The sequence below is a fragment of the Pongo abelii genome, chromosome 6 (assembly GCF_028885655.2).
Source record: "Pongo abelii isolate AG06213 chromosome 6, NHGRI_mPonAbe1-v2.0_pri, whole genome shotgun sequence".
NCBI classification, from domain to species: domain Eukaryota; kingdom Metazoa; phylum Chordata; class Mammalia; order Primates; family Hominidae; genus Pongo; species Pongo abelii.
The window spans coordinates 26,752,135-26,768,214 of NC_071991.2; the positions used below are offsets into that span (position 1 = coordinate 26,752,135).

Here is a 16,080-nt window from a genome sequence, read left to right on the forward strand (position 1 = left end):
GGGACACATTGCTGGTCAATCAGATGCTGGTATTGAGGGAAAAACATAGAAATAATTTCTGCCTTTTGGATTCTCTGAGGGGGCAGAAAAATAGTGAAAAAAATATGATGAAAAAAGAGTGAAAGACAAATAGTGAAAAATTTGTAAAGGAAATTAAAAGGTAAAATATTTACAAATGGTGTAAAAGAAGTGAGTTTCAGAAAAAAATTAATATCTACGTATATTCCATTTGTTAAAAATTCTCATTTACTATTTTGTTCTCCAGACTGAGTTTAGTAATTGTCACAGGTAGTTTTTTTATGGCTGGGTAATTTTTTTTTTTTTTCCCTGAGACAGTCTCATTCTGTCACCCAGGCTGGAGTGCAGTCACATGATCTTGGCTCACTGCAACCTCTGTCTCTTGGGTTCAAGCGATTCTCCTCCCTCAGCCTCCTGAGTAGCTGAGACTACAGGTGCTAGCCACCACGCTTAGCTAATTTTTGTATTTTTAGTAGAGATGAGGTTTCACCATGTTGGCCAGTCTGGTCTCAAACTCTTGATCTCAGGTGATCCACCCGCCTTGGCCTCCCAAAGTATTGGGATTACAGGCGTGACCCACCGCACCCAGCCTAGCTGGGTAATTTCAAACAGAATTCCAAGCCTTAACTTTTAGAATGCTAGCTATCTAGGGAAAAAATACAGAAAATCTCTTCTCCATTTTGGCTTTAGAAAATGAATACATTTCTGGCCGGGTGCAGGGGGGTGGATCACCTGAGGTCAGGAATTCGAGGCCAGCCTGGCCAACATGGTGAAGCCTTGTCGCTACTAAAAATACAAAAATTAGCCGGGCGTGGTGGCACATGCCTGTAATTCCAGCTACTTGGGAGGCCGAAGCAGGAAAATTGCTTGAACCCAGGGGGGCGGAGGTTGCAGTGAGCCAAGATTGTGCCACTTCATTCCAGCCTGGGCGAAAGAGCGAAACTTCATCTCAAAAAAAAAAAAAAAAAGTAAAGAAAAGAAAATGAATACATTTCCACCAGAAAAGGTGGTAGGTAATTGGTGAAGTTACATAGATTCTTGAAAACATTAGTACCTCTTTTTGCACAGCAAATTTGTGACAGTGAATATTTCTAGTCTATACCCTGTTATCTTGATTTCTGAGTTTTGTGCTAAATTTCATGAGATGAAACTTGGTACCTCCTAGAAGTGTTTCCATATGAATAATTGTTTACTACATAATTTTTAATGGAAATAATAATACATTTATTATCTAAAAGGAATACTTTTGCTTTTCTTATTGAGATATAAAATGTAAGCATCTTCAAAAAAGTCCTCCCTGGCCAGGCACAGTGGCTCAAGCCTGTAATCCCAGCACTTTGGGAGGCCAAGGTGGGTGGATCACTTGAGGTGAGGAGTTTGAGACCAGCCTGGACAACATGGTGAAACCCCGTTTCTACCAGATATATAAAAAATTAGCCACGTGTGGTAGTGGGCGCCTGTAATCCCAGCTACTCAGGAGGCTGAGGCAGGAGAATTGCTTGAACCCAGGAGGTAGAGGTTGCAGTGAGCTGAGATCGCACCACTGCTCTCCAGCCTGGGTGACAGGGCGAGACTCTGTCTCAAAAACAACAGCAAAAAAACCCTAAACAAACAAATAAAAAAAATAAGTGGATTTATATGCCTGTGCTCCAAACTTGCTGAGTCACTCTGGCCCGGATGTCTGCCTTTGCCTATTCCTGACCAAAGCACATCCATGTACCTTACAGCCCCCAAAATGAATAAAGCCTTTCCTAGAAGTTGCCAACTTCCTAATGAAAACTTTGCCCTTGACTTTGGTAATATCAAAAATTGCAGATATATGTGGAAGGAAAATAAACTCTTGGGACCCTGAACTCACTATGCCAAAAGTTAAGCTGGGAACTGGGTCATGTAAAGATTGGCTTCCTTTTATTCCCAAACAGATAGCTGTAATTTCACATGCTTACTTTATCTTGTATAAAATGTAGAGTTACTGAGGGAGAGAGAGAAGGGGGAATGCATGATTGACTTCTCCGAACCCTTTCTACATGTAAAATATAGATTCACTGAGTGCTAATCAGAGCCTCATGGGAATGTAGCCAATAGCCTCATCACCTACACTCCCTCTTGTTTCTCCCACCCGGCCTTTTTTCTTCCCCTCCCACTTGCTCTTTCTTCTTTAAATACTGAAGTTCCCAAAACATTCTTTGGAAAAAACACAGGACACAGATCCTATTGCGACTTGTGTTTCTTTCTCCCAGGTGTGTCCTCAGCGTTAACAAAATAAATCTCAAAATTGATTGAAAAAAAAGAAAAAAAGAAAGCAACCCCTTTTCTGCCTAAACTTTGCAATCTTTAAAGATTTATAGTTGGTGCTTCCTCCTTTGGAATTCAAATTTTGTTTACATAAATCTGTGTTTTATTTTACAAAGTCTAGAAACTGCCTCAAAACAGTAACAACTTCATCTTCAGTAAGACCCTCCCAATCCCCTTCCATCTTAACCTTAACTACATCTGCTGTGGGTCCCCAGATTTCCAGGGCTCTGTAGCTTTTCTCAGTATAAAGGCTTCTTCCATGGCTGGGGTGAGCAGCTTGAGACATCTGCAGGGGAGGCTCCCCAGAAAGAGCTGGGCCTTTAATAATCTCCTCCCAGGTGAGAGAGGACTGAACACTTACAGGAAATTAGCTCTGATAACAGACCCCCTTTTCCCACAGCTGCCACCCCAGGATTCCCACCCACTCACAAACATACCCAGAAATTGATGTGTCCACACTCCTCCCAGGACTAGGCACCACCATCAGGAATTTCACCACAGCATTTTTGATCCTAGTGTTTTTTTTTTGCCAAAAATCCACAAAAGTGTTTACAGTCTCCTGCATATCCCCACCCCCAGACACTGAATCTGCAGCAGCAACCTGCTTCTTCCACCAACCAACGGTTCTGTACCACCTGTTCATAATCTCATCTGCCTGCCCGGACACAGAAATAAACAAGTACAGCCCCACCTGGGCCACTATCTGTAGGACAAACTAGTCCTTCCACCTACATTGCACTCTCCTCCACCCATGGATTTTATTCCTTTTAACTTTTATTTTTGTTTCAGGGTTGGGGTAAACGTACGAGTTGTTATATAAGCAAAATTGTGGCATAGGGGTTTGGTGTAGATTATTTTGTTAATGAGGTACTATGCATAGCATAAACAGGTATTTTTTCTAGTCCTTTCTGTCCTCCCACCCACCACCCTCAACTAGGCCTGTGTCTGTTTTTCCTCTCTTTGTCCTCCACCTCCTGGGTTCAAGCAATTCTGCCTCAGCTTTCTGAGTAACTGGAACTACAGGTGTATGCAACCATGGCCGGCTAATTTTTGTATTCTTAGTAGAGACAGGGGTTTCACCACATTGGCCAGGCTGGTCTCAAACTCCTGACCTCAAGTGATCTGCCTGCCTCAGCCTCCCAAAGTGCTGGGATTGCAGGCATGAGCCATTGCACCCGGCTTTTTTTGGTTTTTTTTTTTTTTTTTTTTTTTTTTTTGAGATAGACCCTTGCTCTGTCACCCAGGCTGGAGTGCAGTGGCACAATCTTGGCTCACTGCAACCTCTGCCTCCCGGATTCAAGCTATTCTCCAGCCTCAGCCTCGTGAGTAGCTGGGATTACAGGTGCGTGCCAACACACCTGGCTACTTTTTGTATTTTTAGTAGAGACGGGTCTCGACCTGTTGGTCAGGCTGGTCTCGAATTCCTGACCTTGTGATCTGCCTGCCTCAGCCTCCCAAAGTGCTGGGATTACAGGTATGAACCACTGCACCCGGCCTTATGGTAAACTTTTTTTTTTTTTTTTGAGACAGTGTCTCGCTCTGTCGCCCAGTCTGGAGTGTAGTGGCGCGATCTTGGCTCACTGCAGGCTCCGCCTCCAGGTTCACACCATTCTCCTGCCTCAGCCTCCGGAGTACCTGAGACTACAGGTGACTGCCACTACGCCTGGCTAATTTTTTTGTATTTTTAGTAGAGACGGGGTTTCACCATGTTTGCCAGGGTGGTCTCAATCTCCTGAGCTCGTGATCCGCCTGCCTTGGCCTCCCAAAGTGCTGGGATTACAGGCGTGAGCCACTGTACCCGGCCCACCTTATGGTAAAAGTTTTAAAATTCCTTACAAATTTTGAATAATAGACCTTTGTCAGAAGCGTATTTTACAAATATTTTCTTTTTATTGTGTAGGTTGTTTGTTTACTCTATTGATAGTTTGCTTTGCTGTGAAGAAGCTCTTTAGTTTCTTTAGGTCCCATTTATCAAGTTTTTGCTTTTGTTGCAATTGCTTTTGGTATCTTCATTATAAAATCTTTGCCAGTTCCTATGTCGATAATATTTTCTTTATCCAATTGACATAGGTATTTTTTAGATTTTCTTTCAGGGTTTTTTACAATTTTATGTTCTACATTTAGGTCTTTAATCACCTGGAGTTGATTTTTTTTTATATGGTGTAAGGAAAGCATCCAGTTTCAGTCTTTTACATAGTGCTAGCTGGTTATTCCTGCACCATTTATTAAATAGGGAATTCTTCCTGCATTGCTCTTGTGACCTTTGTGGAAGATCAGATGGTTGCAGGTGTGTGGCATGATTTCTGGGCTCTCTATTCTGTTCCATTGTTCTATAGTCTGTGTTTGTACCGGTATCATGCTGCTTTGGTTACTGTACCTCTGTTGTATAATTTGAAGTCAGGTAATGTAATGCCACCTGCTTTGTTCTTTTTGCTTATGATTGCCTTGGCTATTCAGGTTTTTGTTTTTTTTTCGGTTTCATATAAATTTTAAAATACTTTTTTTTTTTTTTTTTTAGTTCCGTGAAGAATGTTTTTGGTAGTTTGATAGAAATAGCATTAATTCTGTAAATTTCATTTGGCAGTATGGCCATTTTAATGATATCAATCTTTTCTATCCATGAGCATAAAATGGCTGCCCATTGGCTTGTGTCATCTCTGACTTCTTTAAGAAGCATTTTGTAATTTTTGTTTTAGATTTTTCACCTCCCTGATTAGGTGTATTCCTAGACATTTTATTATTTTTGTGGTTATTGTGAATGGGATTTTTTTTTTATTTGGCCTTAGGTTGAATGTTGATGATGTTCAGAGATGTTACTGATTTTTGTACACTTATTTTGTATCCTGAAACTTCTGTTTTCTAGTTTGTGTGCATAGATTTTCTAGTTCCTGTGCATAGAAGTGTTCATAGTAGACTTCAATAGTTATTTGTATTTCTGTGGGGTCAGTGGTAGTCATTTCTAATTGTGTTTATTTGGACCTTCTCTTATTTCTTTATTATTGTAGCTAGTGGTTTGTTTATCTTTTTTTTTTTTTTTTTTTTTTTACAAAGATTTAACTCCTGGATTTTTTGGTCTCGTATGTTTTTTTCTGTTTAAATCTTCAGTTCAGATCTGATTTCGGTTATTTCTTGTCTTTTCCTAGCTTAGGGGTTGGTTTGCTCTTGCTTTCTCTCATTCTTTTATTCATGATGTTAGGTTGTTAAATTGAGATCTTTGTAACTTTTGGATGTGAGCTTTTAGTGCTGTAAATTTCTCTTTAACACAGCCTTAGCTGTGTTGCAGAGATTCTGGTATGTTGTATCTTTGCTCTCATTTTTTGCAATGAACTTCATTTCTGCTTTAATTTCATTATTTACTCAAAAGTCACTTAGGCTCAGGTGGCATAATTTCCGTGTATTTGTATCATTTCAAGTGGTTTTTTTTTGGTATTATATTTTTATCAAGCTGTGCTCTGTGTGTGTGGTTGGTGTAATTTTGGAATTTGCTGAGTGTCTTATTTCTGATTGTGTGGTTCAATTTTAGAGTATGTGCCACATGGTAATGAGAAGAATGTATAGTATGTTGTTTTTAGATTAAGAGTTTCGTAGGACTATTTGTCCAAGTGTTGAGTTTAGGTCCTGAGTTCTTTGTAAATTTTCTGCCCTAATAATCTAACAGGGTCTGGTGGGGTGTTGTAGTCTCCCACTCATATTGTGTCAGAATCTAAGTCTCTTCATAGGTCTCTGAGAACTTGCTTTATTCATGTACATCCACAGATTTTTTTTTATAACACCTTTCTGTATTCTGCTTTTTCTCTCTGTAAACATTCTTTCAAGTGCACACAGTGTGCCCAAGGCTACTCCTGGGATACCTGAATCCAGTGTCTACTGAAATTCAGATGTCCAAGAGTTCAAGAGCATGTCTAAAGACTTGGCTGTTATAGGAGAAAATAAAAATAAGAGGCTCTATTCTCCTACCTGAAAATAAGGAAGGCTATTAAGGCTATTATCCTCATCTCTCTTTTCTTAAAGCATTTGGATTATATGTACTTTTTTTCTCTGCTTTATTGAAATATATGTAAATCATATAAATCATATTAATCTAGGTGTAGCTAAATAAACAGTTCAGTATATAACAGTGGAGTTGGAGTTGAACCTTGGTTTCTATTTATTACTTCAGAACAATTACCATTGTCACATGAAGCATTTGTAGGCAACCTACAATCATATACTTTTTTTTTTTTTTTTTTTGAGATAGAGCGTTACTTTGTCCCCCAGGCTGGAGTGCAGTGGCACAGTCTCAGCTCACTGCAACTCCATTTCCCAGGTTCAAGGAATTCTCCTCCCTCATCCTCCTGAGTAGCTGGGACTACGGGCATGTGCTACCATGCCTGGCTAATTTTTGTATTTTTAGTAGAGACAGGATTTTGCCATGTTGGCCAGGCTGGTCTTGAACTCCTGACCTCAGGTGATCTGCCCATCTCGACCTCCCAAAGTGCTGGGATTACTGGCGTGAGCCACCATGCCTGGTCAACATTCATATAAATTAAAGAGTATTTTCTACAATAATATAAATATAAGGCCACAATATTTACTTTGAACCAAACCCTTAGTCATTTTAATATTGTTATTTCTACTTTTTAACTATAAAGTGTTTTAACTGAATTATGGTTAAAGAACACTTTCACAAATCCTACATACATTATGACCAGTACATTAAAATTATTTATATTTAGATACTTATCTCTAATATCTAAATAAAACTTATTACCAAATTGTTACAGTAGATACTAGTCTTACATACTTATTGCCTTATCCAGTAGGGATAACTATAAGTAAGCATGAGTTTAGTGTCTTTCATTTCAGTAAGTTAGAATGCTGCTATTAAAGGACAAATAAACACAAATGATGTGACCACCAAAAAACTATAATAGCTCTCCTCTTAGCTGTGTTGCAAGCTCAAATATATTCCACTATATAAACAAAATCAGATTCTAATTTTTCATCAAAAAGTGCTGGTGGTGACAGAGCACGGTGGCTCACGCCTGTAATCACAGCACTTAGGGAGGCCAACGTGGGTGGATCACTTGAGGTCAGGAATTCGAGACCAGAATGGCCAACATAGTGAAACCTGTCTCTACTAAAAATATAAAAATTAACCGAGTATGGTGGCAGGTGCCTGTAATTCCAGCTACTCTGGAGGCTGAAGCAGGAGAATTGCTTTAACGTGGGAGGCGGAGGGTGCTGAGATCATGCCACTGCACTCTAGCCTGAGTGACAGAACGAGACTCCATCTCAGAAAAAAAGTGCTGGTGGATGTAGTCTGATGTATTCCAATAGAATCCCCCCTTTCAATGGCTAAAAGATGAGAAAGCAGCAGAGATGGAGGAATCTTATAAAATTCTGCTGAGAATATGCTCCCTTCTTCATAATGCTCATGTTTCTCATGCTGAGTAGCTGTGTAATTTGGGTATTTAGAGAGAAATATTTTATAGGGAAATATTTTCTGGCTGACTTCATCAATCTTAGATGTAATCTGAGTTTTTTCTCAAGATGCATTTAACTTATTTTTTCTCTCAATATAATCTTTCTGAGACTGAGAGATGTTTTTCTCTCCAATGCTTTGAGTGTCTGTTTCAGAAGCCATTTTAGCATTTCACAGTGTCCGTGAATGAGGTGGGCTGTCACACTGGAACTCCTGGAGCTATCTCTTTACAGACTCATGCTGGAAATCCCGCAGAACGTTTTCCATGTCACCATTATAAATAGAAACTGAGCCTAAAACATTGTTCCCATTCTCATTATTGTGAAGGTGCATTCCTACCCAGGAGGCCTGCAGGCTCTCCTCCTGCAGCTCAGGCTTCGCTCTCTGATGTGGCGCTGGAGTGCTGCTGTGGCACTTGGGGTTCATGTGAGATGTGACCTCCCGGCTGTTCACCCTGTATTGTGGGCTGTACCTCAGTGGCAGAAGGTAGGGGTCAAGAGAAAACTCCAGCCACCAGGAGAGGGCAAGCAGAAGTGCTGTAGTCCAACGCTCGGGGAGTAGAGAGCCATTGCTTCAAAATGTAAATAGCCAAGATGATAGCACACTATTCAGATGTTTCTGTAGGAGACTGAGAGCCTACCTTTAGCAAGCACGTGGTTTTATATTGCAAAACTACCCTCTGTCATGAAGATCTTAAAAGTTTATTTTGTAATTATATATAACAAATTAACATACACGGATGGCCTCCCCAATTACCAGGTGAATTTAGAATGAACTACGCATGACATGGTGCTGTAAGTTTTTCTACTCATGGGCTAATTATGGTGACCATCTTTCTGTCTTTGCAATCTGTTAAGCAGATTGACCTTGATGCATGTCAAATTCTGGTTTAATTGTGTAATATAACAGTTTTATTTCTGTTCAGTCATTGTGGAGTTGCTCTAGGGCTGGAGAAAATTTGTCTTTTAATTATATTTCCCAAGAACTGTCTAGAATTACCAGACATGACATAAACATATAAGGCGCCAACCAAGCTTTACTCTAGAGGGGCCTTTCCCTCTCAGGCTTCCGGTCAGCTCACAATTGTGCTGCAGAATGCATACTCTCCCCTAAATATGCAGGCAGAATTGTTTCTCTGCTTGTTTGATAATCTGTAGTCCTTTATAGTCACTTTTAAAGAGGTTAGACCAAATTTCACAGGGCAGCAATCAACCATTTTACCTCTTTCAATGACTCTTGTATTTTCAGACCTGAAACTGATTCAGAGACCATGAGGCTCACAAACTTAAGAGTAACATGTGTGCATTGAGTAGAAATGAGAATCTCTGCTTTCTCTTTCCTCGTGTTGCTAAAATGTCCATAAATCTGCAGGTGACACCTGCTACTACTCCATTTATTCAGGACCTAAATCTGCAGCTCCAAATTCTGAATCGGGATCTTGGGAAAAAAATAAAACATTTTATCTGAGAAATGCATGTCCGTTTAGTTATAAGACTCAAAGAGACATTAAAATGAGACCACAATTATGTCTTTCTTCCTTCTTTTAGCTATTATCTCTTAAAACTGCTTACTATAGCCATAAGTAGCTATAAGTTAAACTAATAATTCCACACTGGACACTATAACCCACACCCTATAGCTTAACAATGTATAGCCAATTAGTAATCGATTTTATTTTTGTAAATAAATAAGAATTTCTAACAACTTTGTATCAGTCCACTCTCTGTCCCTCTGTTTTTGCCTTTACAAATCCACTTGTAACTGCTGCTAATCAAAGTGTAAATTTTTGACAGTTTGAATCTTTGCTCTCAAGTTAACAGTCCTCAAGCTTGACCCAAATAAGCATGTTGCCTCAGTTTTTCGTTTTTTGTTTTTTTTGAGAGGGAGTCTTGTTCTTGTCGCCCAGGCTGGAGTGCAGTGGTGCGATCTCTGCTCACTGCAGCCTCTGCCTCCCGGGCTCAACCGATTCTCCTGCCTTAGCCTCACAAGTATCTGGGATTACAGGCACGTGCCACCACACCCAGCTGATTTTTTTTGCATTGTAAGTAGAGACGGGGTTTCACTGTGTTGGCCAGGCTGGTCTCAAACTCCTGACCTCAGGTGATCTACCTGCCTCAGCCTCCCAAAGTGCTGGGATTACAGGTGTGAGCCACTGCGTCCAGTGTCTCAGTTTTTTTTTTTTTTTTAGATAGACATATCATTTAGAATGTGCTAGAGCAGCCTCTATAAGGGGATCTCTCCTTTGGTTGTACCCCATTTGCTGTAACACCCAAGAATGCAGAGCTAGGTTGATCCCACCTAGAATCTGCACATAAGGTTTGGCCTCTGCCTGGGTTTTACAATACAGGGCCAGACTTAGGATTGAGAATGTACAGAAAACCAACAGGAGGCATGTTCTGCATTGTGAGATGTCAACATAGACATCTTAAAGTTCTCTTTTGAGAGTATGGCTTCTTGAGCTTTTCAGATCTTGTTCCGTGACCTGCTACAGTTATGTGAGAGGCACCAGCTATACATAGAATCTCATGGGAGAATCAGTAAGTGTAAACAAGCGTCTTAGGAGTGAGAGATCAAGGCCACAGAGTATCCAAAGCCATGACCACAGCTGTATCTACCTGTAAAATGTGGTAGTGGAGTATTCCTGTCCTTCCTGTTACTCAAGAGCTAGCTCATCAGGACAGGTGATCCAAATTCTGGAGCTCCACCAGGGCAGTTTCATTGTTTTTTTTTTTTTTGAGGCAGAGTCTCACTCTATTGCCCAGGCTGGAGTGCAATGGCGTGATCTCAGCTCACTGCAACCTCTGCCTCCCGGGTTCAAGTGATTCTCCTGCCTCAGCCTCCTGAGTAGCTGGGATTACAGGCACATGTCACCACGCCAGGCTAATTTTTGTATTTTTAGTAGAGACAGGGTTTCACCATGTTGGCCAGGCTGGTCTCAAACTCCTGACCTCGTGATCCACCCACCTCAGCCTCCCAAAGTGCTTGGATTACAAGCATGAGCCACCGCGCCCAGCCAGTTTCATTTTTTATATAGGATCACCCTGAGTCTCTCCTGCTTGGTACATCATCGGGTCATCAGCCTAGGGTCATTGGGAACCCTCTCACAATCACCTAGGCATCTTTGAGACATTTGAGGTTGTCCAGAGCAGAACTGTGTCAGGCTGACAAGAGTGGTTAATTATGCTTCTGTCTCAGTGTAAGACAAATGAGTCAGTCTGCATTTGTTCCTCCCCTCATACAAGAGATGTCTTGGTTGGTACCCAGATGAGAGTTTCTCAAGTTTCCTGGTGCTTGGGTGAAAAAAAAGGAAAGGGTCTGGAGACTCAAATAGATAAACTAATTGCTTCCATTTTATATGGCCATTAGAAAATAGTTGAAGCAGTCAGGGTTCCTACCATGCAGGAACTTTAAGTCTAGACTAGTAACTGGATAAATGGTTGAAGCATTATATGGTTGGTACGATGTATAGATGTGTGGAAAAAAAAAAAACTTGGCCTTTGGCCACTTTCTTTATATTGTTGTGACTTCTGATGTCATCACCTGAAAGGATATTTATGAACAGAAGAGTTGTTATTGTTTGTATTCTTTTTTACTTTCCTATTAATACATATTTATGTCCTAATAAATTACCCTAGAAAACCTTAAGGAATTTGTTGAAATTATTTATTAGTATACGTTATAAAATTGACATGGCAGTGGCTAAAAGAAATTAGAGTTACACAAACTCTGTAATGTAAGTTTCTCTGAGGTAAGCTGAGAAAAATCAGAACTGGAAATACCTCAGTGGCATAGAGAGCAGAATTCTACATAGGGTCCACTCCCTGCCCCAGTTCTGCTAAGATTCACTCTTTTTGGAGGCCTTATTTAGGTCTGACCCCACTGTGGAGTCTTGCCTCACCAAACTGATTAGAAGAAATTAGTTTTGTCTGGTGAGTCCTGCAGCCTTTTTAGAACTGGTGCCCATAATTCTTTGAAACTCAGAAGCAGATAAATGGGAAAAATATTTATTTTAGGGCCTTAATTTTTTATTTTTTATTTTTATAAAAACCAGTACTTGCTGAAATGTTCCATGTAGCAACTTGTTTTCTATTACTGCAGATTTAGTAGTTGCTCCATAAGCCACGATAAAGTAAATATAAACACAATAAAAATTTTTCTAAATTACATTAAGCTTTTCTGTATCCCTCTCATCTGTCTATATTTAGCTTTTATTTTATACATCTTCAAGACAAAATCAATGACAGAGAAACAGAAGAAATAAAAATCCTGGGCTCTTTATCCTGAGATTTATTGAACACCTCTTACCAACTCCCAGGGTGTTATAAGGATTAAATCAAATAATGTATTTTTCCCAGCACAATGCTCTGTAACACTTGAGGACATAGTACCTGCTTAATAAACGTTACGCTAGTACATGTGTACATGTTGTTTTCCAAATGCAGACTCATTCAAATATTGCTCCCTTTTGTTTCCTCTGTAAACTTTAAAGGACCAGCAAAGAATATGATACTTGAGGATGGAGATTGGTTGTCTTTATTTGTGTTGTGACAAGAGTGCTGAGTTTAAGGGAGTCTGTGCTGTGCCTGCTTTCTCCAACTAATGCTAATAATGAGCCCAGGAAGAGCAACATCAGCATTGACAGAGGATTTGTTTAAAACACCCATTCACGGACCCTTTCCAAACCTGCAGAATCACATTACATAGAGACCAAAATTATCAAGTGATTTATAAGCTCATTAAAGCTTGAGAGGCAATGCTTAGCTAAGTGGTTATCAACCCAGGCTTCTAATTAGGATTAAATGGCCAATTTTAAAAATCTTACTTGTGTCCTTTCCACAGGTTCTGTTAATTGTTCTTGGTGGAAGCATCCATATTGTTTTAAGTAAGGGCCTCATGTGACTCTTAAAATGAGGACAGAGTCAAGTATGAGGGGTTCAGGATACATTCATGAGAGTTAAGTTCCACCTTTGCATTGAAGGTTGGTCACAGGGCCTGTTCTGTTCGGGTTTGGTAGAGACAGGTCATTGTGGCCCATATTGCCATTATTGTAGCAGAAATTGCTGGTGTCTGTGCCCGGGGAGGGCACCTGAGAACAGGAAAAGAGAAACATATATATATTTAAGAGACGGAGTCTCACTCTGTCGCCCAAACTGGAGTGCAGTGGCGCTATCTCGGCTCACTGCAACCTCTGCCTTCCAGGTTCTAGCAATTCTCCTGCCTCAGCCTCCTGAATAGCTGGGATTACAGGCTCATGCTGCCATGCCTGGCTAATTTTTTTATATTTTAGTAGAGACGGGGTTTCACCGTGTTGCCCAGGCTGGTCTCGAACTCCTGAGCTCAGGCAATCCACCTGCCTCGGCCTCCCAGTATGCTAGGATTACTGGCCTGAGCCACTGTGCCTGGCCGAGAAACTTACATTTTTATCTTCATGGAGCGTCTCATTGTTCCTGAATCTCTTCTTGTATAAAGGACAGAAGTGGGTGGACTTTTTCTTCAGGTTTTGGTTTTTCTGCCTGTGGGTGTGGTGATAGCAGGTAAACGGGGTGCTGACACCTATAGAGGCGTATTCTCAAGATACAAGTGTAATTTGTCCAGAGAATCTCATCTGAGAAGGAATTCCAAAAAAGGAAAAAGAAAAAGAATTGGTTCTTTTTTTTACTTAAACCTGTCTCAGATCAAGAGCTGTGTCCACTCTTCCTCCAGGAATGCCATGTGTTTAGTACTTGCAAACCCTTTACTTCTCTACTCGATCTTTTCCTCCCTAATGAGCTAGTTTCAATTACTTTAAAAATTCGTTATAATAGTCAAGGGTCTCTGAAAAATATTTTTCCTAGGTACCAGAGCCTTCTTTACATTCTCTGCATCATGGCTTCTTATGTGCCATGCAGAATTCTCATTATGAATTTATAATCTGCAATATTAAAAATATTTCCTTTGTAGCTGTTGAATTATGGGAACGTGTGGATACTCAAGATTTTTACTGGGGAAAAGCTGGGGTCCTTAGTAAAGAAAAAGAACATGTAATGTTGAGGATCCATCTGTGTTCTCTATTAGCTCTGTGCAGAAAAGGATCAAGAAAATGCTTATTTAAACAGAATGTCATTTATCACCCATGAAGTTCTGAAAAAAATTTTAGGAGATTCCTGCTCTCTAGGGTGCTGAAGAAAGACTACTTAAAATCACTATTTAATAGTACAGTAAATAGGAGCTACCTGTATTTTGAACTTTGCATAAAGTTGATGTTTCTTTATGGTTAAATTTAGATTATAATTTACTTTTTGGGGGCAGTATTCCAGCAGTGATGCTGTGTTCTTTGTGCATCAGCACATCATAAAAATTTGTTCCTAGTGCAATTGATGTTAATGATTCACTTGGCTAAAGAGCTCTCTGACAAGTTTTTTTTATAGTTAATTACTTTTCATTAGTATCTTTATGCAGCTGATGTGCATAAATTATCACATTTGATTTGGCAGCTGCCTTTCTTCCTTAGGTTTTATTTGCATATATGTCTTTGGAAGATGAAGGCTCTCATCTTTATTTACAAAAAAACTGGGAAAAACACAGGTTCTTTTTTTTTTTTTTTGAGATGGAGTCTCGCTCTGTTGCCCAGGCTAGAATGCACTGGCGCAGTCTCAGTTCACTGCAACCTCCGCCTCCCAGGTTCAAGCGATTCTCCTGCCTCAGCCTCCCAAGTAGCTGGAATTACAGACGCACATTGTCATGCCCGGCTAATTTTTGTATTTTTTTTTTTAGTAGAGATGGGGTTTTGCCATGTTGGCCAGGCTGGTTTCGAACTCGTGACCTCAGGTGATCCGCCTGCCTCGGCCTCCCAAAGTGCTGGGATTACAGGCGTGAGCCACCGTGCCTGGCCAGCACAGGCTCTTTTACTTAGTGGATGTTTGACAAAATACTCTTCTTGGGCCAAAAACATTGGCATTACTGGTGAGCTTGTTGGAAATTCAGAAATTCAAACTTTATTCCAGATTTTCTAAAAACAATCCGCATAATAAGATCTTCAGTTTATCATACACATTAAAATTTGAGATGTACCTTCTAACTCAACATATCTTTTCTATCTGAAAAATATACACAACTCATTGTGTATGATGTAAATATAGCACTCAAAAATTTACACGTTTGTATTCATGTCCTTTTGTAGTTTTTCTTCAAAAAAGTATATATACACTGATGTTGTGGATCTTATGCTGTTCTCTTATCTGAGTTAAAGAATATATTAGAGAATATTTCTGCATTGAAATTTATTTTATTGTATAATTTGAGTCACTCCTATAAGTCAGAATCAGTTTTCTATACTGTCTTACTTTGCCTTGAGCCAAAATAAAAATTCTGCCCATGGTTATTCAGTAAATATATGTGTGTGTGTGTGTGTGTTTTTCAGGGACCATTGACATTTAGGGATGTGGCCATAGAATTCTCTCTGGAGGAGTGGCAATGCCTGGACACTGCACAGCGGGATTTATATAGGAATGTGATGTTAGATAACTACAGAAACCTGGTCTTCCTGGGTGAGGATAACTTCAACACACAATTCCTAATATGCCCTAAAGGTTTTATTTCTCTTTTTTTGCATAACTTGTGGTAATTTGTGCTTTGCATAAATGAGTTTCAGATCCCTGTTTTCAAGAAAATCTTTGAGATTTGTCCGTGTAGAAAAAAATTTCTTCAGTACGTTTCATCGTGACCTGAACTTTCCACATTCCTGAGCTGATCTATATCCTTCACTCTAGATTAGTGGTAATTACAGAAATTTGATGGCATAAAATGTTGTTGCCCACACCTTAAAATTTAATTGCCACCACCAATTTTTGATTCAGTAGTACTGGGTAGTGAAATTAAAGACCTAAAAATTTAAAGTATTTTCTAAATATTTAGAAATGTCTGTTATAAATTAGTAATTTGGGATTAATTTACTAGAATATGCTATGACATTCTCTTTACTGAGCACATTAGTAGGTTGGTAACTGGAGAATATGAGCAAGATTCATGTTATTTATTTTTAATAAAACAGGTATTGCTGTCTCTAAGCCTCACCTGATAACCTGTTTGGAGCGAGGAAAAGAGCCCTGGAATAGGAAGAGACAGGAGATGGTAGCCAAACCCCCAGGTAGGTGAGAGTGATAGTGAATACAACAGATGACACAGATGAGAGGTCCAAATGTCAAAGAGAAAGTCAGTTCTTGACATGGGATTTGGGAAGCTATGTTCCAGAGAAAGTAGTTTCTGGGAAGCTCAGTTTCTTTTCTCTTGCTCTCACATAGGGGCATCTTCTTTATGCTCTTAAA

The 16,080-nt window shown here is 39.8% G+C and overlaps 1 protein-coding gene across 9 annotated transcripts in view; it reads left to right on the forward strand.

The window, feature by feature from the left end:
• The window catches only part of LOC100438994 (zinc finger protein 680), a 64,077-nt gene that overhangs the window by 2,000 nt on the left and 45,997 nt on the right, over positions 1-16,080 (forward strand). For 5 of the 9 annotated variants that reach the window (XR_010140694.1, XR_010140692.1, XR_010140693.1 and 2 more), the window contains exons 2-3: positions 15,177-15,303; positions 15,807-15,902. Coding sequence is in view for 4 of the 9 variants with exons in the window: in XM_009242759.4 (XP_009241034.3) it covers positions 15,177-15,303; positions 15,807-15,902 (223 nt within the window). In the remaining 5 variants the exon portion in view is untranslated. Of the gene's footprint in view, positions 1-15,176; positions 15,304-15,401; positions 15,533-15,806; positions 15,903-16,080 lie in introns of those variants that run through there. The other 4 variants (XM_054560523.2, XM_054560524.2, XM_054560522.2 and 1 more) reach the window with 4 other exon arrangements.